This window comes from Argentina anserina, chromosome 6, assembly GCF_933775445.1.
Source record: "Argentina anserina chromosome 6, drPotAnse1.1, whole genome shotgun sequence".
Lineage (NCBI taxonomy): Eukaryota > Viridiplantae > Streptophyta > Magnoliopsida > Rosales > Rosaceae > Argentina > Argentina anserina.
This window is the reverse complement of record NC_065877.1, coordinates 34,065,046-34,086,566: the sequence shown is the minus strand read 5'-3', so window position 1 is coordinate 34,086,566 and position 21,521 is coordinate 34,065,046. Positions and strand designations below refer to the sequence as shown.

The following is a 21,521-nucleotide window of genomic DNA, read 5'->3' as shown; positions in this document are numbered from 1 at the left end:
GAATTGTTCATCATTTACAACTTAGATATGTATATATGTGATGAACTTATCAAAACAGAAAACCCAGATCTCAATCCAGTTCTCTTTTTTATTTTTGGTTAAACCCAATTTAATAGTGGGTATAAGAGTTTCGAATTTTATGGGTTGTTTTGTCATTTCGCTTTAGGATAATTTTATTTTTTCACTTTGTTGGGTATGCCAAGAAGCTTGTTGGGTATATTTAGCAACACCCTAGCTAAATTGTCCTAGTTCATAAAGATTGAGGCAAGTAATTGTGAAATTACTTTTATATGCAATTGTTATGAGCAACTAAGAACATTTTTCATAGAGAATCTAATAACTACATGGTTGTAAATTTGAAATCATATCGATCAATGAGTCAATATTGAATATATATATATATATATATCTTCTATTTACATACGGGTTTAATTTAACGAGGTTTAGTTTGTTTAAATTCTTGAAATGAAGTATTAAGAGACACAAACTGAGTACAATCTTGGTTTCTTGGCGCCATGATTGCTCGTGATTTCGTGATTGAGTTTCAGACCATCCCATCTTGAAGCTGAAATAGACCCTTCAATTTGTGACAATAAGATCCCAACTGAACATGATCCTCTCCATCCTATAGCCAGTCAATAGTGTTAAACAAATACGACATGTCGCATGATGAGAGGACAGCAGTCAGCGAGCACCGCCGGTTTCCTGATCTCTCTTCATCTTCTTTAAATAATCCCCCGATTCCTTTCTTCCGGTACTAATCACACTCCCAGCTCCCAACTCTGATCCAGTGTGGTTTTTCTAGGGTTTAAGCCCCAACCCTAAAGCTCCAATCTTTGCCCCCTTTTCAGTTACCCTTCATCTCCCTCATTGTCAATTCCGACCCAATTCGGTGCTTCGCGGACTACGGTGGTGCCTCGGAGCTCAGCTCAACTTCAACTCTGCAATTGCTTCCTCTCAGATCCCAAAACCCCAGCTTCTCCGGTGAGCTTCACACTCTCCTCCTTCGTTCTTTAGCTTCTATTCTTCATTTTCCTTGCCCCAGTTTGTTGAATTTGAAATCATGAATTCCCAAGTAGGAAACTTAGGGTTTCATCCGCTAAAGAAGATTGGAAGCTCCCTTAATTTCACTACAGAAAATACTAGGTGGAATTGAATTCCGGAGTTTCGTTCTTTATTAAAAGTTATTCTTGTTTTTGCTTAGTAAAGATTTGATTTTTTACTTTTTTTATGCTTCTTGCATTTTGTTAGGTTGTAGGAGATATAGTGATGGAGTGTGTTGGTTGAATGATGAGGTTGTTTGGTTGTTTTCGGAAGCAATGTTGTATTGAGTGTATGGTGTTGCGTGATATGAGGGGTTGAATATGAGCGATGGAGGTGGGGAGAGTGGAAGAGAGCATCAGCAATCCAGTAGAATTGCACTGAGGAAACCGGGCGGCGGTGATGACTTTGCAAGAGCTATTTCGAAGATAGCAGTAGCGCAGGTATGCGAGATAGTGGGGTTTCAGAGTTTCCAGTTGTCGGCTCTTGAGACGCTGTCAGATGTTGCTGTTCAGTACATTTGTAACATTGGAAAGGCAGCGCATTTGTATGCAAACTTATCTGGAAGAACGGATTGTAATGTCTTTGATATCATTCGGGGGTTGGAAGATTTGAGCGGGGCTCAGGGGTTTGCAGGCGCTTCCGATATTCATCATTGTCTTGCAAGCTCAGGGACTATTAAGGAAATTTCTCAGTATGTTGCCGAAGCGGAGCATGTTCCATTTGCCTACTCTCTTCCGTGTTTCCCAGTTATTAAGGACCGGAAGCTGACGCCAAGCTTTTGGCAAAGGGGGGAAGAGACTCCTGGAGCGCATATACCTCCTTGGCTGCCTGCGTTTCCTGAACCACATACGTATACCCAACCAACAATGTGCGATGAGAGAGCCACAGAGCCTGACAGTGCATTTGAGCTGGAAAAACAACAGAGAAATGTGGAGCGAACCATTCTGAATTTTCAGCATAGGCTAGTCTGTAATGGGATGGTAGGACCCTCTGTTGACCCTGGGGATGACGAAAAGGTGAAACAAGCAAGAGAGAGTAACCCTTTTCTTGCTGTGCCTCTGCAATTTGGGGAGACAGAAGTAGCCCAGGTTACTCTTCCTTCTAAAATGTCTGTCAAAGCAATGGAGGAAGTTCTTAACGCTGAGAAGCATGCCAAGGACAAATGTTCTTCACTGCTGGAGACCTTTGCCCCAGCCATTGAAGCGATCAAGAACAAGTCATTTGAATTGGAGGAAGATCAAAAGATTTTTTCAACCAGGGAATCCACTCTGCAATTTAAAATTGGGATGTCTAAGAAGTCCTTGGGTGTGTTTCAGTCAGGGCCACATAAGAAGGGTTTTGGGGAAGTGTACCCCTGGTTTGGAAGAGAAAATGAAAAGGATGAAAAGAAAAAGAGGGCTGAAAAGATTCTCAAGAACTCCATGGAAAACTCACAGGAGCTTGCCCAGTTGTAAACTAGGTTGTTCTTACTAGAGATTGTACACTTTTTTAGGAGACTGGTAGTGGAAGCTGGTTCACATAGTGTTGTCTGCATACAGACACTATAGAATGGATATTACAAAGTTCAGCAGGGAAATTTCCCACTATAACAAGTTTTTGAGGTATGTCATCGTCAAATGCTTTGATCAACCCAATTAATGATTCTTTCTAATTGAAATTCTCTATGTCCATGATATTCTTTGAATGAGTGGGACAAGTTTTATATTGATTCTGGCTTTTCCTTTATTTCCTTACATACATGTAGTTGTTCACTAAACAATATCAAACGTGTACAGTGGGCTAACTCTCTCATTGAACCATGGTGTAACTATATTATTGCTCTAAAATGATATTAAAGGTTGAGGAGGAATCTCATCTGCATCCAACTTGCACTGAATTGCTCTGTTAATTTGATGTAGTTGTTGCTTAAAGAGGCTGTGTAGTTGAATCTCATGGCCCCAATGGTTGACATAATTGTGTGTATAACAACATGAGATGCCTAGTGAAAAGTTTAAGATACTTCTGCGGGGAAAAATGAAAAAAAAAATGAGCTTGAGAATTTCTCTTAGCAAAAACCATGCAAGTGAACCTTTTGTATTATATGGTATTATAGTTGTGTAACATCAGATTTACAAAAAAAAATTATATAGATTGTGTTTATAGTATGTGGTATACTTTAATTTTGGCATCTATCTTAATTTGAGCGAGTGAAAAGATGCAACAGTTTGCCGTTTGTAGTATTTGGTTTTTGTTTCTCGGTTAAATTTGCATAAGATATCAAGAACTGTATTCAATAAACTTAGTAACTGATTACGTAGATGCTAAGAGGAAGATTGTTGAGGAGTATCTATTTCCCTGAGGATCTTGTAATGTTGGTCTTGTCCCAGAAACCTGGTACTTTTGCCTGTGTAACTCTCTTCTGCAGCTGTGCATTATTATTAAACCACTTATTTGCAATTTTCATCTTTGGAGAAATGTAGTTTGATATATGTGTAATCTATGTTGATCATGACACACGTTATATCTCATGTACTATTTACCATGATACCAAAATGTTGTATTCCGTGTTACTTACGTATGTGTCAACTTTAATGAACTTTAAACCCCGCAATTTTTATGTTAGAGAGTAAAACCGAAACACTGGACAAAATTAATAAAATGCTCCAACTAATCAAGGAAAAAATGCTTCTACGTATGAAAATTCCACATAAACCTTTACCATAATACTAAAATGTAGTAATTAAGTTACATGTGTACCATTAGCCTCTACGAAAGATCTACATGTTAGAGAGGAGCTAAACCTTAACCCAGTAATTGTGATTTGAGAAGATAGGCCAAAGATAGTAAATGGAAGTCAGATTGATTGCATACAATCATCCCTCACAATGTGAGCTGTAAGTATCTACTGCTCAACATCTGAAACTACAGCCTCTTCTGTAAACAGTCCCATTCCCTTATCGTCACTCAGGTTTATCAAAAACAATGTTACCAGAGCCCCTTTTTGGAAAACAGTTGCCTGCAATGCCCACCAGACCAACCTGCATGTTGAACTGGTTCCCTGCTCACAATTTCAGTTATCAAGTCTTTAAAGATCAATCGTTCAACATCCAACACTATGCTTGGAATTTCACCATCACACTTTGCCCAATTTTGTGATTGATCCATAAAATTCTCCAACAAGATGTTCGTCAAACTTGCATCTTCATCATCTAGATTGCCATTCAAGTTACTTTTTTGTAGCTGATCAACTTGGGAACACAATTCTGTCAATAGCTGCTGCCCTCTTGGTTTCCCTTCTGCTAGCTTGTTTGGTGAGAACCGTGGCTTGTTCTCCACAACTAATTTTTGAAGTAGGAATTCATTAACAACATCGAACACTAGCTTTCTTTGATTCTTATCATCCAACTGGGACTGGAGAATCTTTCCGCATCTCTTTCCATCATCATGAAGCTTTATATCTGCCCAGATTTCTTCCAGTGCAAGGAAAAAATTAGGGTTGATCAAGTGGTCCAATGTGTGGGGCTCAACAGTTGTCCAAGAAGATTCGAGATACGTAAGAATTCCTGATGCTACCAATATATCTGAAATGTACATGCGGTCTGGATTAGAGCGATCACAGTGGAGAGGAATGTGGTCAAGGATGGGTTCTTCATGTGTGCTACTCCTATGTCGATGGTTCAGAATCAGCTGCTTCAGGTTCTCTAACCTGTAGCGGTCAATCTCTGCACCAAGACTGGGTGTTACACTGCTGGTTATCAGACCTATGTCCATTGGCCCATACTCTGCTTCCAGATTTTGCCCATCATCTACAGCAAGAAATAGGGGGAAATTCAATATAGAGATATTTGTATTCTATATCTATAATCAGGTGTCAAATGCGCACAAACTTCACCTTTAAAGGCATTTGATATCTTCTTCACAGGAGAAGGCGAGTCGTCCCTGTAGAATGTAGAATCAAGAACAGAGATAGGACTTGGTTGTTCTAAGGAAGCTTTCCCGGGCTCTGCTGTTAACCGGTCATCATTTAATCCTACTACTGGGCTCTGTATGAAAAAAAAAAACCCTGTTAAGCAGAAAAGCAGATTTACTTGTTGGAACGAATGAGAGCCGTAACATTTTTACATTTTGTTTCTGGCTGTGCCGCTTCAAGTAAGTATCTCTAATCATGTCTGATTGATGAATGCTTGTGGCTTCTGTGTCTGCATCCAAGACCGAGCTGATGTTGCTCTCAGATTGCTGAGAACTGGTATCATCTTGGTGGCTCATAGCTCTTGTACTGGTGCTGGTCTCACTCAGTTGGCAATTGCTTTGGTGCAAACTGAGAGATTTTGGCCCAAGTCTTCTACCTGTGGTGCTCACTTCTAATGTTTGCCTACTGCGTTGCCTTCTGGTCATGCTTGAATCTGATGATAGAGTGGCTGTTGGAGATTGGTTCTCCAATCCAAATCTTCTGTTTTGCAGTCTGGGGCTCGTGATGCTTCTACTTGGGACCGGGGAACTCTCTTCACTCTGGGACATCTTTGGTTTATGTGCAGCCTTAGAAGTTCTCACATTCGGATTCTTGTCCGTGGAGCGAGGGCGTCCACTGAAAGAGTCACCGGTATGAATATTTCTTGGAGTCAAATCTTTGGCTTTCCTTTCGAGCAATTCCTCTCTGTTGTCAACAGGGTTACTATGATGAACCTTCCGTGGATGAGATCTGGTGTTCATGGAGATCATTGTGGAAGTGGAGTTGTGAGTTTTTTCCACGAGTCCCGGTTTCATGATGATGATTGGTGATCTGTAACTCTTTGGCGATCTGGAACCCATGGACGTGGCAGGAAGTGATGGGCCAGTTTTTACATATTTCTTGCTTGCTGATATTGTGCTCTCAGACAAAACACTGTTGTTGCTTACTTGAGAGGCAAAATATGAGGCTTCTTTTTTGTCCTCTGAGTTTTCCTTAGTCTGCATTGCTTCAAGTATCTGTTTAAGAGCGCGGAGGTCTTTTCCTGATTTCTTGAACTCGAGTTCTGCTAGTCTTTTCTCCATTTCACCATAAACTGTAGGTGATGATTTTGGTGCTTTTGTAGGTTCTTCTTGACAGATGAAAGCTGACTGAGGAGAACCTTTGCTTCCTTGTGGCTGCCTCCAAGGAGCTGTTTCTAATGGAAACTTGGAATTTGCAGCGGGCTTCATGACTGAATTGGCACTTCTTCTCTGGGGTGAGCTGAAGCCCTTCTGCATACGACTTGGTAACCCAGACGAAACATCTTGCTTGGATTCATCTGTTGTTCTCGATGATCTGGACAAGGGATCAAATCTATCGTATGGACAGGTATCGATCAGCCTCGATGGAGTAACACTGGCTGACACTGACTCTGATAAATCCAATCCCATCAATTTTGCAACAACATTCAACGGTCTTTTAAAAATTCCGGTTTCTGGCTGCAGGTCAAGCATTTTGTCAGAGCACCCATTCTCCCTCTGCAGATCATTGAAGAAATTATTTGATCTTGTTTCGGGGCTACAAGCCCTTCTTGTGGAACGTTCTTTGCTGTCCAAAGAAAGCCTTGGCACCTCTTTGAGTTTTGTTGAGGATTTCACTGCATCCCGTGATGCCCTTTCATCATAAGACAGCCTTCTTGCTTCTTTTGGCACAAAGCGCCTGCAATCAACCTTCTCCTCGTTGGACTTTCGATGTGCTTCCCGAAGCTTGGCATGAACTTGAAATGACTCGCCAGCACCAGAAACTCTTGGCTTGATGGGTTTTAGAGGTTGTGAAGGCCTTGGGGAGTCAATGTATTTCAATATATGACCTACTCCATCTTTTCCTCCAGGTCTGATTGAAATGCCACGAGCTTCTCTGTACGTAGAGTCAAAGGATTGCTGGCTTAAGGGCTTTGAAGCATTTAGTTTGTTCATTGACAGGTCCTGAGTATGTCTGTCATTGTAAATTGTTTGGCCAGAGGAGGATTGTTCTTGCGGAGCTGCTTTGTTGCATTCAAGAGATGATGAGAAGGTAGATGAACAAGAAGATGAAGAAACAGTGGTTGTGGATGATTCTGTGAAGTTTCGTCTCTCTTTGACAACCTTCTTTCGATTTTTATCCTGAAATGGGAAATTGAATGTACTTAATGCCTCTGATCAAAACAAAACTAGAATACTAACAACTTCAGGTGATCATTTCCACAGTTTTTGTTTTTATTTTTGAAGAGATGATCATTTTCAGAGTTCTTACTGTAGCTTTCTGCAGTGCTCTGCTTTTGGGATCCATTTCTTGGTTCCCATTCTCGCCTGTAAAAGTGCAATTATATACGTAAATAAACACATGCTAGATGACCAAGAGAATGATGCCAGAAACACAACATATAACAATTAACATGTCAAAATTTTGCAGAAGCAAATTTTACGCACATGAAACCACAAATGCAGAATTTTTGTTTAAAATATCTGTTACGCCAAGTCTTATGTTCTGTTCTCTGTAACTAGGAATGTGAAATAGAAATGCTTATGGCAAACCATCAATGATCAGATAGATATTGTACAGCAAATTCTCTAGGTCCATCTCAGAAACTTTAACTAGTGTTATTTTGAGGAAGAAATACCTGCAGCAAGTCTCTTGTGGCTTTGGCCATTGAGGCTCCGGCCGGAGAGGAAATGCCGGCGATCAAACAGCTGGAAAATCCCACTCATGCAACCAATTTGTTTATGGAATTCTCGATTCTCATCTCTGAATGAATGAAACACCTTTGCAGACATCTTCACCTCCTCTGTTTCTCTTCTGCAGTTCTGCTTCACAAGCTCAACAGCTTTCCACCCTTCAAGTTTCCAATGAGGCAAAGGCTTAATTTGTAGCCTTCAGGAACTCTAATTGGCCCGAAAATCTTGAACTTTAAATTGAGTGAGATGTTTGAAAGGTTCAAGCTTTCAGCTTTGGCTCAAGTCACACTATTTTTTGCATCTGGCTACTTGAGAGTCACAAAGAAGCATGCACTAATGCTTTTATGAATGACCTTCCTACCAGAAATTGAATCACAAATCTTTTTTCCCAGAAACTTGAGGAATACTGGAAGAAAATATTGCTTCTTTGTTTTGGGAATAGCAGAAAAGTATGTATGGAACCAAAAGAGGAGGAGAGAAAGGAAGAAATATGACAATTAACAGTCAGAACCCAGAATGTGTAGGTTACTTGCTCTCCCTCTCCCCTACCTATGAGAAATAAAAACAAAGTCTTTTTGGGTTTCACAGAACTAGGCAGACACAATCTTTCTGCAAAACCAAAAGGAACAAAAGAGGGACATGGGAATTAAGGGACCCAATATCCAACTCAAACCCCACCTTCTAATTCTGGCACAGAGGGGTTGTTCTGCAAAACCCAAGAAGAGATGTTTTCCTTTCTTTTCTCTCTTTTTTTGTTTTGGGGATTTTCTTTTTGGGTTTTCTCACTTATTCTGCTGCACAAAAGAATAAGAATGCTTTGTCTTTTGGCTCTCTCTCTCTCTCTCCAGCTACAGCCTAGATAGCACATAAGAGGGTATGTGCTGTATTTATATATAATGCCAGTGCCTCTGAATATCAGTTTAGGGAAAATCAGGGAATTGGTTATGTGTGAGTGTGACCTAAGAGAGAGGGAGTTTTAGCACTAAATTAAGAGAGAGACACACTTTTCAAAATTTAATCTTAAAAAAAAACTGTGCAGAGTTGAAGAAAGATGGGATTTGCCTCTAATAATATAGTATCAGAATTGAGATCTCAACCCCTTTTCTTAATTTCCTTACAGTTCATGACTTTCTCTATTGAAAAGGAAAGTGGTGGTGTTCATTTCTGTGTGGTGCTGCTTGTAAATTACAATGAGTTCACTATAGTAGAAAAACCAGGAAGAGAAGAATATAATGAAGGGGATTAGAGGCTAATTTAAGATGAGAATTGAAGGAGATGATGTGAATGGGTGGGTGGAAAATGTGGTTTGTTCACTGTCTCCAGTTCCATTCCATGTGGACAAAAATTATGGGAGGGTCAGTGGGTCTGGAGCCTCTACATGGGCATGTGGCTATGTCAGGACTCACAGGGTAGAAGCAAGGAAGTAGAAATGACTAAGTGGATATATGGACTGGAAAGCCTGCATATGTCTAATTTCTAAAGCCATTCTCCAACCATTCCCTACTCCCCTAGTTACCAATCTACCCTCCTCTAGATCCTCTAGTCTTTTGCCTCTGAAAGTCTTCTTTGATGCTTTTTTTTTTTTGGTTAATAATTCTTTGATGCTCTCTGATGCCTTTGAATTCAGCACATAGGTTTTGGAATGAATAGGAGAGATCAGCACTATTCCAAATTTGGAATTTTTTGGGTTAATTTGTAACAATTTCCATACTATACACCTAGCTATTTTTACATCCTTTAGTATGTGGGAAGTTGGAAGCTTATTTAGTCATCTAGCTAATTCCAATGACACATATAAGCTAAAATTTAGTCATTAATATGAAGAAATGGATGAGAGTACAGAAGGAATATGGAGTCTATTGATCAATAAAGAGATTGACAGTCATTGACCGGAGTCATATCATATCTTATCAAGTTCATATTTAGGGTATGGCTTTTAAAAGATGGCAATTGATCCTACTCTGGGTATATGCTAAATCTGGTAGAAGTGAATTAGTTTGTTTAGGAGGTAATAAAAGGTTAACCTTCTCTCTACTGATCTGTTGTCTCTGTCTTGGTCAAAGTCGAATCTTTATAACTTGCTGGCAATATTTCACTTTGGCAGTAGTACAGATCAGAACCCGCAACCCTCTATGACCCTTAATCACTTTTGTACGTTTAAGCAGAAGATTGATCATAATCATCATATGTGGAGATTTTCTCTTATCTGTAACCACAGAATCTAACGCATGCAAATCGTATATGGACCATTTGAGTACGTCTCTCCCAGATCGGTTTACATAAAGCCACAGGTTTACTGAGCCTTTTCAAACAATGACATCGTCCTCCTTGAAGATTTCTGCAGATTCTCCGTTACATATAGACTACGCAGTTGATTCATAATTGTGGCTTTGCTTTTTATTAATAGGATCTGTTCTTTCGTGAAGCTCATTCATCAATGAAAATGAAAGACTCCGAAAACGTAATTAGGGTTGCAGATATTCATCACTAACTGCCTAGGTTCTAAAAAGCGCTAGGCAGTATGCAGGCGGACAGCCACCTCCTAGCGCTTAGACGGTTAGGCGGCCTCTTAGGCGGCGCCTAGGCGGTTTTGAATTATTAAATATTTATTCATTTTTATACATATATTTAAACTATTTTAATGATTAAAAATATATAATGATGTTTAATATTAATTTTAAAAATATTTAAAATAGTCTAAATTCACATAACTCAAGTAGAAATTCCATAAAAATATTTGAAGAAAAAAAAATAATGAAATAAATGCAATAATACTAAATCTCAATTTATTTCTCTCCAAATTATTTCCTAACTCATTCAGTATCGGACTCAAACTTAATAATTAATATTCATATTTTTTCATCTTCTTCTGTTGATAAGATTCAGTTTTCAGAAAATAGACAAAGAGTGAGAGCTGCGGCCTCTTTTAGTTTTTTTTTTAATGTCAAATGATGGTTGACCGCCTAGAACTAAATAGAGCCAATTAGACCGCCTAAGACCGCTAGGACCGCCTAGGTGTCTAGGTCGCCGCCGAAGACCGCCTAAGCGGTCGCCTAATTCACAAAACGCCACAGATGGCCGCCGAGGCAAAAAACGTGACGGTGGATGACCTCCTAGCGCCTAGGCGCTGCCTAAACCGTTTTTTAGAACATTGCTAACTACTAATGCATGTGCTCCTAGATAGCCTTTTATCATCATCTATATGACTAACATGTATTGTACTATATTACTGTGTATATGAATACAACCTTATCTTGACAAATGTACTCTGCAATAAATATTTTAGATCAATGCATGAAATTTTGTTTGCCTAATTGATGGTTATTGTACTTTGATCAAAAGCCAGCTCACTAGCTAGGGTTTGTCTCTTTGCCATTTTTTGAAGCACGTACAATTATTATAAAATACCACTGGATCTGATATATAAATTTGCACATATTCGATCAGAAATCAGAATTGTTTTACTCATGACTACTCATGATCAGTAACTTTCTCATATATGGTACGTAGCACCATATAAGAACGATTGATCAATGTAGGTTTAGTACTACGAACCGGCCTAGCTAGTATATATATGAGCATCTAGGGTATCCAAGATCGATTGCAATATTTACTTAGATTAGTTAAATCAGTACGTAATTAGAATCAAACCATTATGTGATCGAAGGAAGAATGCGTACTACGAATTGACAAGAGATTAGCTAGAAAACTGCTATCTCCGATCCATAAATATGCAGTGCAAATCAAATAAATATTACTGGGTGGTCCTGAACTCCTGATGATATTATAGCTATTCAAGTATATATATTTTTTAGGTTTTGTTTGGAGATCTCCAAAATCCAAAGGACAATGAGTGGTTAATGACCCTATTCTTATAAATACCATCAGCATATGATCGACATTGTGGTTGTTCATTCATTTAATTGCTAAGGTTGTGAAGTTACAATCTTACAAGCTAGAGTTGGATTTTGTTAGAGACATAACTCATTGTCTCATTCTGTAACTTAAACCTCATGATCAAGGTGAGAGTCATCAATTTGAAGTATGCAAGAGTCGCATAATTCATCAGTATATATAGTCTCCTGGTGCACATGATCTGCTTCATGTATTGATTATTATTGATGGGAAGCTATTTGACTCATCACTGAACTATCTCTAATTAATAACTATTGTATATAGTTCCCATTAAGAGTAAAATTTTATTTTAATTCCGACACATTTTTTCGATTAATTTTTTTTATTATAAGTATTTTAATATTTAAGCATGTTATTCAATATCATCTTTATAATTTGATAATGATTTGAACTTTGTTATATATGTATATATAATTGTGTAGGAATTTCGAATCGTTTGCTTTGATATGAAAACATGGAATATATACGACGCCTGAACATGATAAAAACTCTACTCATGTAATTTGTTAATGTTCACTGAATCCGCGTGATTGTAAATAGGAGGATCTAAATTCAGAGACCTGGGTAACTGCTTGATATATACGTCTCTATCAACCCCCTTTATGCTTCTCATGCTTTTGCATCGCAGCCTCAAACAAATCAGACTACGTACTTATCCATTTTGAGACGAATCTCTTGATTAAATATTCATTCATTCATATTCAACATGATACGTATTGATCGGGCCTGATGACATTAATGTTAGGTTGCAAAGTAGGGTGCGAGTTGAGAAATGATGTACTACATTAGTTTATCTGCATTCTCTAATGTTTATGGAAAGAGACTTGTGGAAGCAATTCATCCTTTTTCAGACACCTTCGAGAAAAAGCATACCTTTTGATTGCAATTTGCATAGAGAAATAGAGAATATTGCTATTCTTGTAAACCAAGAGAAATAATACACAACCACACCGCAAACATATGAATCCAAGTGATTATGAATGGAAGCTCGATGGAAATGTAATTTGTATATAAATCCATTTATAAGTATATTAACGAGCCAGCTCGATTGATCTGAAGGAAAAGGAGTACGTGAGGAATCTTAAGATCCTAAAATAAATCATGCATTAACTCAAAGATTCATCAATCAGGTTCAAATAAAACTACTCGTAGAGAATCGGATATGAACCTGCAATTGTTTAAGTCTGGTACTTGGAAACTGAGGTACGTACGTAGCTAGTTTTGCTTGGGAATGTTAGCTAGCATTCTTTAACTTTTATCATACATGGATTTCTGGGTGTATCTAGCTATATCAATCCATTAATTTAAATGTGTATTTCGTCTAGTTGATGCAATTCGATCATATGAAAAGAGGGTGTGATTCTGATAGCGATATATAGTCTAAAGAATAGATTGATAATTGGAATTGAACAAGGGGAGTGGGGTGCAGGGCACATGCAAAAAAGAGAACACCACATGAGGATTGTCATTAGCTTTTAGCAGCTTAGCTTCAATTGTTGGGGACCAACTAAGCATCTCTATCTCCATCATAATCCTAAACTATGTTCCAAGAAGAAGCAGCACAACCATGATTGCCACATGATATCTTAATTATATGATTTCTTCAAGTATCAAGTCTAATGTTATCAAGTTAAATTAAAGTTCTGAATAGAATTAAAGTAAATTTGTGATTTTATGTAAACATTTAACTACATTTGAGAAGGAGAATACAACATGTAGTGCAAAGTTTTGTTTTCGGAATCCCCGCATGCATAAGCAATAGTTTTTCATTGATGAACCATATGAAATTATGAACAAGTGGTTTACAAACTATTTCATTCCCACAGATAAATTTAAGAAAAAAAATGAACAAGTGGTTTACGAGTTTTGCGAAGTCAACAAAGGAGGATAATAGTATGCCAATAATTTCATACAAATGTACAAATAAACTACTATACATGCCCAGAGAGTCACCTACAGATAGGGATTTTTTTAACAGGTTGTACCCTTGTGGGTAGGTTCCTCTTCACGTACATTCTGAGGAATTTCAAGGAGGACCCCAAATTGTGTGACCATTAAACAAGGTTTATATCTATGAACACATGTCACGTTAGAGGGTTTATTTCAATATTATGGTTAATCCAAGTCAATGTACCATATGCTATAGCTAGCCTTATCCCTAATACAGTGTGGAAATGAGAGCCTTGACGTACATCTCACATGCATGCAAATGTAAACTTGGGGTGTAAGAAACTAAACCAATTATAAGAGCCTCAATCTGAAATATCTGTTAATTAACTTTCCAGTCTAATGAAGTAGATAAATTAAGGGATCAATATTCACATCCTAATTAGTTTAAGGGTAGACAAAATCTACTCGTTTTAGAGTGATCCATGGACATGGATAATAATGTCCATACATGAAACGCTAAAATTGATCGATGGTTAACTCGAACCGTTGTTGTTTGAAATAAAGTACTTGCACATATAACAACTGAGAAATTATTTATAGGGTTTCATGTGAAATTATTATAGTTTCATGTTAATGTTCAATTTTTCGCTCTTTGAGTATTAAAAGTAATTCATCAGTATTATGATTGCTAATTAAGACCGTGAAGATGAAGAACAGAAGAAGCTCACACTGAAAACAACATATAAAATTCATCGAGAGCAAAATACCCTCAATTATTTCGATCGAGCCACCGTTAGCAAAATCAGTCCTGATATTATCCCAACTGTTTTGGCTGGCTTAAGCATTTGGAGCAAACATTAATATAATTAACATGAATCAAACTTACGAAGGTATCACGTGTACTAAGATTTATTGGTTGTTTATAAGTTCGGCATTTGGCAATCACAAAAAGTCAAGAACTAAAACATCCAACGAGTTTGCCAGGCAATTGGGATCTAAAAGTCGACTGTATCACATGCCACTTCTGATAACAAGTTTGATTATATCACCCTTCTTCCATCTCCAGTTCAACATCTAGACGATTTCTAACTGGTTCAAACTTTTAATTTAAATAATTAGCTGAAATGAAATGAGATACTTGCACACAAGCTTCTGAGGAAGATGCTTAATTAATAGGATTTCACAGACCACCTCCTACTCTCTGCAATTTGCCATTGCAGTTCCAAACTCGTCTTGTTTCTTTGTGTTCTGGGTGGTTTTGCATGGACCCTATATGTTGTATTCTGTCCTTGTTTGTCATCGTATGATCTCTCAGACGTTCCATAACGATTTTTTCGAACCATGCATCAAGTCAGTACCTTTGAAATTGGGTTGCTAACCCACAGTACGTTATCTATGATCTTTTGTACAATAATTGCTCTACTGTAATGAGTACATTGATCTGTTTAGATTTTTTCGAGTTATCATAATGCAAGCTAGCTAGCTTGCTGAAATAAACATATTATCCTACAACCAAATCAAAGTAGGTATAATGGTTATACATATTTCACCTACAACCAATATCTCAAATTATTGAGCTAGTGTGAGTCAAAATGGAAGCACATATGGTTTGAGGTGGACTCAACCCTTGTCCTTAATTACTTTCGTGATCCGGCCTCCTCTTGTTCCTTGGCAGTTACGTGCTGCTTAGAGTAATATTTACACTCAGTTCCGGTTTTCACATGAGTCTGAAGTTGATAATTTTACAATGTTGATATATTTGAGGCATTTCACGACGTCTTTTTTTTTTTCTGTTTAATAAGTCTGACGAAGAAGAGTATGGGAATCATGGGATTTGTGAATTAGGTTGAAGAAGGAATGGGCACTAGACCATATGATGGTCGAAGGGTAAGTGTCAACACCAACACCTAGTAATATGATGAGGTAAGGGAACAGGTATGGCATCACAAAGTCATGAGTGTTAGCCAGCACTGGGTACTGGGTAGAGACTAGAGAGCTTTTGTCAACAAGGTTTAGGTAAACACAAATCCGCATAGTACTATAGTCTATAGGCAAGTTTTAATGAACAATTGGAGAAGACAGTGACACTCCGCCTGCAGTTGCACAATGGCACGCAACGATTCAGATCCATCATTCCATGTTATATCTCCATCACCTTCATTAACACTGCTCGTGCGTGGTAGTTGAGAAAACCACCAAGGGTTAAAATTTTCAGACAAAACACATTTCTGCAATTCGAGTTTACCGATATTTGAAGGATGGCTAAAATTTTGTCAAAATGAACTCATATGTATCCACATTTCCGAATACCAGAACTTTTCGTAGATCAAAAGAATCGAAATTTTCTTGTTTCAGTTCGAAAAGACTTATAGCTTGGCTGCTTGAGCCCAAAGACCAGATGCAGCCCATGATGAAGAAAAATTGAAGCATATATGGTTTCCTGTTCTAACGAATTCGACCAGCAACATACGAGTCTGAAAACACATCTGATACTCAAAATGAAATCAAAGTGTTCACAAAGCTTTCTCTGAGATGGAACAACCAGACAGTAGAATAAATTCAATCTTTTTGTTACAATCAACACTTCAACCGGAATGTTTGAAGCAGTCAAGTTTTCTATGACCTGTGGCTGCTTTTGGTCAATCACCAACTCCACTAGTATTGGTAAAAAGCTCTGAAGAATGCTCCTTTCAAGGGATTGGAGAAAGCTCCATATAAGATGCGAAGGATGGTAGTACAAAAATACAGCAGGTGCAGAATGCATTCCTACTGATTACAAGTAGATTTCCAGGTTATGCGTTTGGTTTCTATGGCACACACAGTATCAAGAACCCTGAGGTAAAAGTCCCAAGATGCACTTCTTTCGGTAATATGTCTCTGACCAAATGGATGTTGGTCTACATAATCTTGTAAATTTTCAGCTGCGGCCAACTTTTCTAGATAGGTTCGAAGACGACCTCCAGGACCTGTATATTAAGGTTGGTTTTTATTTGCAATCTTTATCCATAAACTGCAAGTAATATAAAGGGTCGAACAATTCAAGAACTAGGTCAGTCTATATATCATCTCCTATCATGGGTTCAGAACGTGTTTCGAATATATTTATTTTCTGATGTATATAGTAGTATAAGGATTAATTATACCTAACGCATTGTCGCACCGTCCATGAAACGTGTATGGATAAGGGAAGACTCCGGTATGTGCCTATTATATGACAGATCAACACAAATAAAAACAATGATGTACTCATTAAGTATATTAGGCCAAATCAATCGAAAAGATTAGAAGAAATCTTACAGGGTTAAGCAGGGCTTTGTACGGAGAATCATCCAACAATAACGTATTAGATTCATTATATATGCCTTTCGCCCATGGAAGACTAGAGTCGTCCTTTTCCCAAATTCTTCTCAGATCCTTAAAAACCAAGGTCTTGTGCTTGTTTTCAAGAGTTCTGAACCCTGTTGTAGTGCAGTGGGATAGATCCTACAACCCCATTAAAAAAGCATCCATCAATTGTTCCAGATATGTTCCAAGGAATTTAATATGTGAGCTGTTTTCAATGAACCTAAGATGATAGCAGGCACAAATATCATGATAAAAGTAAAAAACAGCTGATTGGCTATATGTAAAGGAACATGATTTTCAGTGTTTACTACTATGAATTGCTTAATAATTTGCCGTTCTATTCATATTATTGTAGTTGTTGTTTGGCGGAGATACAGTACTGCACTCACTAAATGATTTTACCATTAGATCAAGAAAACTTTTTCTGTCAGGATTTAATGCATAGTCATAGACATAGTAAAATGACTGGGACAAATTTGTTAAATAGTATAATCAAAATTCCGAAATCCAGGGACTGAAGAACCAAAAGGTTACGAAACCTTACACGCCTTTAACGGAGAAGATTTTCTAATTTAAATTCATCAGAAGATCATCCCAAACAGTAACTAACGGTATAAACAAGCAAGAAGGTTGACTCCACGATGTTTTAAAAATTAATACACGACAAGGAGCAAGATGAGGCACACATACTCCAGCCAAGTTGAAGGCAAACTGGCAGAGAAATCCACTAAACACACAAAACAAAAGGAGCAGAAAGATGTGCTTACCCAACAGAACAACAATTTGTGCTTTAGATCACCCATTAGATAATCAACTACTCTCTCCACAATTTTCCTTCAAAGAGGTTATTAAGCGTTACTGTCAATAATCATTCTCAAACCAATTGACATAATCAAATATAATCAAAATAAAGACAATGGAAGAGAAAACATAAACAATTTCTTTCAAATTATAAATTGAAGTAAAAGAAAATAAAGAGCAGTCTATAGGTTACTTGGATCTTGAAGACCACACACCCACTTCGAAACGCTCAAAGCAGAACTTAAGAAAATCAAGATAGTATGGCCTCTTGAAAACTGAACAAGTAAATAAGGAACAATTAAAGGCAAATAATTCATAAAGCATAGAATTTATAAATGAAACAATTTAACACAATTTATCCTTACCTGCTCGTCCTGCAATCCTTATGTCAGATGCAAATCCCTTTGGAGGAGGAGAGACTATATCCGCAATAATTCCATTGATGTCAAGAATAAGTAGTTTTTTCCCTGTATACCGGAACGGTTCACTCACAATTGAGCCATGTGAGATTCCTGCACTGATGTCCTCTCCACCAATAGTTTTAACCGCTCCAGATGAAATAACTAAAATATCACTACCTCTTTCATCTGATAAACTTAAAGTCGACAACCTATTCATATATTTAGTATCCCCATGCCCATATTCCTGAGGCAAATTATGCACTACGCCAGTATTTTGCATTAGATTTGATTTCCTCCTATGTCTTCTTCGTGTTCTCTTTTTCAACACTTGACTTGACTCTGAAATATTTTTGTTTGAGTCCATTCCCCTCTCTGGAATTTTAGCAAAGGAAGGCCAGGATGCTGAATTTGCCAATAGGCTAACTTGGACTTCTCCCTTGGTCATGGAGAAGGAACTACCGTGCCTGATCATATATAATCTATAAGCTTCTTGGACCGATCGTTTTCTACTATCTGCCTAACTGCGTCAACTTCCAAGTGGTTTAGAGAATCCACTATCATTACCTCTTCCTAATCAGCTGCAACAAATTTTCGACAGTAGAGACCAAACAGCTATTACTTGACAATCCAAGATGACAAGAAAAACTCTGTTCTGGTTCAAAACAATGCACTGTGCAGATGTACAATTTATAAAGGAAACAACACGACCACTAAATTAGGGTCCAATTCAAAAACCTAAAACCATGCAAATCACTAACTCCTTACCAGGTCAGCATTTAAGCTACAACAACTAATACCAAGTCCAATATCAAACACTCTAGAAAAAGCCCGATGCTTTTATCAAATACAAGCTCTAAGCAACTCAAAAATCAAAATCCCATCTTTTCAGAGTTCCAGTAAGGTAAAAGAATATCAAAATGAACCCCATCAGACCAAACCAAACTAAACCAGTTGGGCTGTTAGTAAAACAGTAAAAAGCTTCAAGCTTTCTTTCCTAGATTCTCTTCCCGGAAAACAAGAAGCCACCAATATAACAATGATAAGAAACAGACCAAATCTAATGTACAGCATGAACAACCAGAACAACTGTATCAGACTAAAGCATGACAGAAATCAGAGAGATAGAAAGTACTGACCTTTTGAAACCTCCAGCTTCGCTGAGAATGAGAGAAGCCTGGCAAACGTTTGTGACCTTTTCTTTGAGTTAGCGAGAAAGAGAGGGAGAGACAGAACTGGATGTGGGGGGCGGATTTATCGGTAGCTTGGAAGATTTCAAAGACGAGTACGACCACATTTTTTGGAAATCGATATGAAACTAGACCCGGCCCAGATATTTTTGTGGCATTGTAAGGCCCGTTGGAAGTGGAATAGGGTTTGTCTTGTTCACCAAAATATCTTCCAAATGAATAGAAACACTGGCACAGATATTTCGATGAATGAATCGTCCACTTAATTAAGTTTCTTGTTTTCTTTGTCCCGAATTCACCTGATTCGAATTGTCATTAATCACCCTCAAGTTGTCCACGTAATGATTTGTGATCATAAGTAGATACGTACACTTATAATATATCTACACAGATATATGATACTCAGAATGTTATAAGTTTGACATTGATTGAAATGAGGATGCTTAATTATGTGAATTTGCTTGAATTTTAACGTTTCAATTCTTAAAATATCAGAGTGAAAATGACCAATTAATGATTTTTCATTTTCAATTTCATTAACTAGTGTTCATCTGTCAAATATCATGTGTCTAGTTACGGAGTGTTGAAGAAAACTTCAAATTCAGTATAAGTTAACATGATCAGGGAGATTCTTTCAACAATATACCATGAAATAGTGTTATCTCATAATGTATGCTTCTATTAGGAAGTCGATCGGTTTCTATTCTTGTTCATCAACGTACACAATTCAATAATTCATAAATGAATGATAGCATTATGGATACCAGCTTGAGAGTTTGACTCTATGCATCAATCCAAGCTTAAGCAGTCTATCCTAGCTATATAGTTAAGCTAGTTATTGACATAAGCATATATGGCGGATAGTAAAACAAGCTAGAAAACTAATGAACCTAATAATGATCGAGCTTGCTCACTTGATTTCGCTACTCGATCGAAGGATAGATTAATCATGGGTGACATGATTATTGAAGTACAATATTACCACCTCTATCCCACTTCTACAGAGATTCAAACATGGAACGATGATGATTCTCATTTGCGCGCAGCCTTAAATTCAATTTTTTCCAATATGATCGACGATGGATCGATCGATCGTAGCTATCAATTTTGGACCACAGGTCAAACAGATGCTTAGCATTCAAGATATATATTACGAGTCTAAGAGCAAAAAGAGAAAGTGAATCGGAGGATGATCATATTAAGAAATCTGCTAAACCTAGACATGTTCATCAGTACATTATTGGTTACGTGCTCAAAGCCTTAAAGTTCAAGCGTGCTCGAGATTACTAGGATCCATGTGCTATAAAATATGCATATATAGCATGATCATATCACTCATGCTTAACCTTACATATAACTTTTCAGATTAAGCTAGCTAGCTTGAAATTTCATACATTATTTATATACTCATCGATCATTGATCTGCTGAGTGAAGCTAGCTAGCAGTTGGTAGCTAGCAAGTAACATATGCTTTGCTAAGCGCAAGGTATCATTCTCTCCAGTTGCAGAAAGCTTCTGTGGAATCAGAATGAGGAAGTGGTCCTGAATTTTGAGGACAAGCTTACCCAATTATATCATACTTTCATATATAGTGGAAATAATTGAATTTATATATAGAAGAATTGATGAAATGGGGTTGGGAAGAACAAATGAGTTAAAGAGATATGGATTAATTGAATAGGCAAGATATGTAAACAGTTGGGACACTTATATATCAAATCGATCTGCAATCACTACTTTCGACCACCTCATGCCTTCCTTGCCTTAAAAAGAGGGGAAAAGAAGCACAGTATATTGCAGATTGCAAAACGATCTTCAAATTTATTCGATCAGGATTTCAGGCCCCTTCATTTATATATCAGACCAAAAAGAACAACTTTTATTTAATTTATAACAAATCAAGCAATGGTATGATGCTACTCATCTAACAACTGACAACAATAAAAGAATACAATATCATCCATTCCTTCTTCACAATCATCAAATGAGACTATCAGATTTGAAATAAAAGTTAAATGTATATGGAATCAACTTATTAACACAAAATAATAAGGCTGGTTTAAATGCGAAACTCCATGATCCCTTTTGACACTTGAAAACAGACCATCAATAACTACGTACAGAGTATAAATCAAAGTTCGTCTTAATAATTTTGTCTGCTCTTGTGATAAACAAGACAGTATGTTACGTACACATTTTTGTAACACCGATCCTTCCAGTTCATCGCTTTCCTCCTCGGCTCTCCCTTTTATATTGCCAATTATTTTTTTTCATGATCGTTCATGCACATATATTTGCCATAAAACGTTCCATACAT

The 21,521-nt window shown here is 37.5% G+C and overlaps 3 protein-coding genes across 4 annotated transcripts; 1 reads left to right on the top strand and 2 right to left on the bottom strand.

Annotated features, from left to right (window-relative positions):
* The first annotated feature begins 605 nt into the window (after nucleotides 1–605).
* LOC126798107 (transcription initiation factor TFIID subunit 8-like) lies at nucleotides 606–5,059 on the top strand. 2 transcript variants are annotated; one of them, XR_007672490.1, is made up of 3 exons: nucleotides 606–984; nucleotides 1,252–2,645; nucleotides 4,946–5,059. XR_007672490.1 is itself a non-coding variant. In XM_050524948.1 (2 exons), the coding sequence occupies exon 2, from the start codon at nucleotides 1,365–1,367 to the stop codon at nucleotides 2,496–2,498; it is 1,134 nt and encodes a 377-aa protein (XP_050380905.1). In that variant the 5' UTR covers nucleotides 606–984; nucleotides 1,252–1,364; the 3' UTR covers nucleotides 2,499–2,678. The 2 variants fall into 2 exon arrangements, 1 of the variants encoding a protein (XP_050380905.1); XM_050524948.1 differs by lacking the exon at nucleotides 4,946–5,059 and having other exon boundaries at nucleotides 1,252–2,678.
* On the bottom strand, nucleotides 3,273–8,400 carry LOC126798093 (protein LONGIFOLIA 1-like). The gene is made up of 5 exons (XM_050524930.1): nucleotides 7,611–8,400; nucleotides 7,244–7,299; nucleotides 5,146–7,113; nucleotides 4,916–5,066; nucleotides 3,273–4,829 (listed from the first exon to the last, which is right to left on the bottom strand). Exons 1-5 carry the CDS (start codon nucleotides 7,762–7,764, stop codon nucleotides 4,009–4,011), a joined length of 3,150 nt encoding a protein of 1,049 aa, XP_050380887.1. The 5' UTR covers nucleotides 7,765–8,400; the 3' UTR covers nucleotides 3,273–4,008.
* Nucleotides 8,401–15,937: 7,537 nt separating this feature from the next.
* On the bottom strand, nucleotides 15,938–19,285 carry LOC126798109 (uncharacterized). The gene is made up of 7 exons (XM_050524950.1): nucleotides 19,154–19,285; nucleotides 17,982–18,595; nucleotides 17,810–17,891; nucleotides 17,583–17,649; nucleotides 16,768–16,953; nucleotides 16,614–16,674; nucleotides 15,938–16,436 (listed from the first exon to the last, which is right to left on the bottom strand). Exons 2-7 carry the CDS (start codon nucleotides 18,487–18,489, stop codon nucleotides 16,237–16,239), a joined length of 1,104 nt encoding a protein of 367 aa, XP_050380907.1. The 5' UTR covers nucleotides 18,490–18,595; nucleotides 19,154–19,285; the 3' UTR covers nucleotides 15,938–16,236.
* Between the last annotated feature and the right edge of the window lie 2,236 nt (nucleotides 19,286–21,521).

Bases quoted from the DNA above. Each gene is read 5' to 3' on its own strand.
- LOC126798107 (XM_050524948.1), top strand. From the start codon at position 1,365: ATGAGCGATGGAGGTGGGGAGAGTGGAAGAGAGCATCAGCAATCCAGT.
- LOC126798093 (XM_050524930.1), bottom strand. From the start codon at position 7,764: ATGTCTGCAAAGGTGTTTCATTCATTCAGAGATGAGAATCGAGAATTC. The intron at 7,300-7,610 runs GTATTTCTTCCT...GCACTTTTACAG, and splicing joins CCACAAGAGACTTGCTGCAG to GCGAGAATGGGAACCAAGAA. The intron at 7,114-7,243 runs GTAAGAACTCTG...TTCCCATTTCAG, and splicing joins GAGCACTGCAGAAAGCTACA to GATAAAAATCGAAAGAAGGT.
- LOC126798109 (XM_050524950.1), bottom strand. From the start codon at position 18,489: ATGATCAGGCACGGTAGTTCCTTCTCCATGACCAAGGGAGAAGTCCAA. The intron at 16,954-17,582 runs GTAAGCACATCT...ATGGGGTTGTAG, and splicing joins ACAAATTGTTGTTCTGTTGG to GATCTATCCCACTGCACTAC. The intron at 16,437-16,613 runs GTATAATTAATC...CTTAATATACAG, and splicing joins ACGGTGCGACAATGCGTTAG to GTCCTGGAGGTCGTCTTCGA.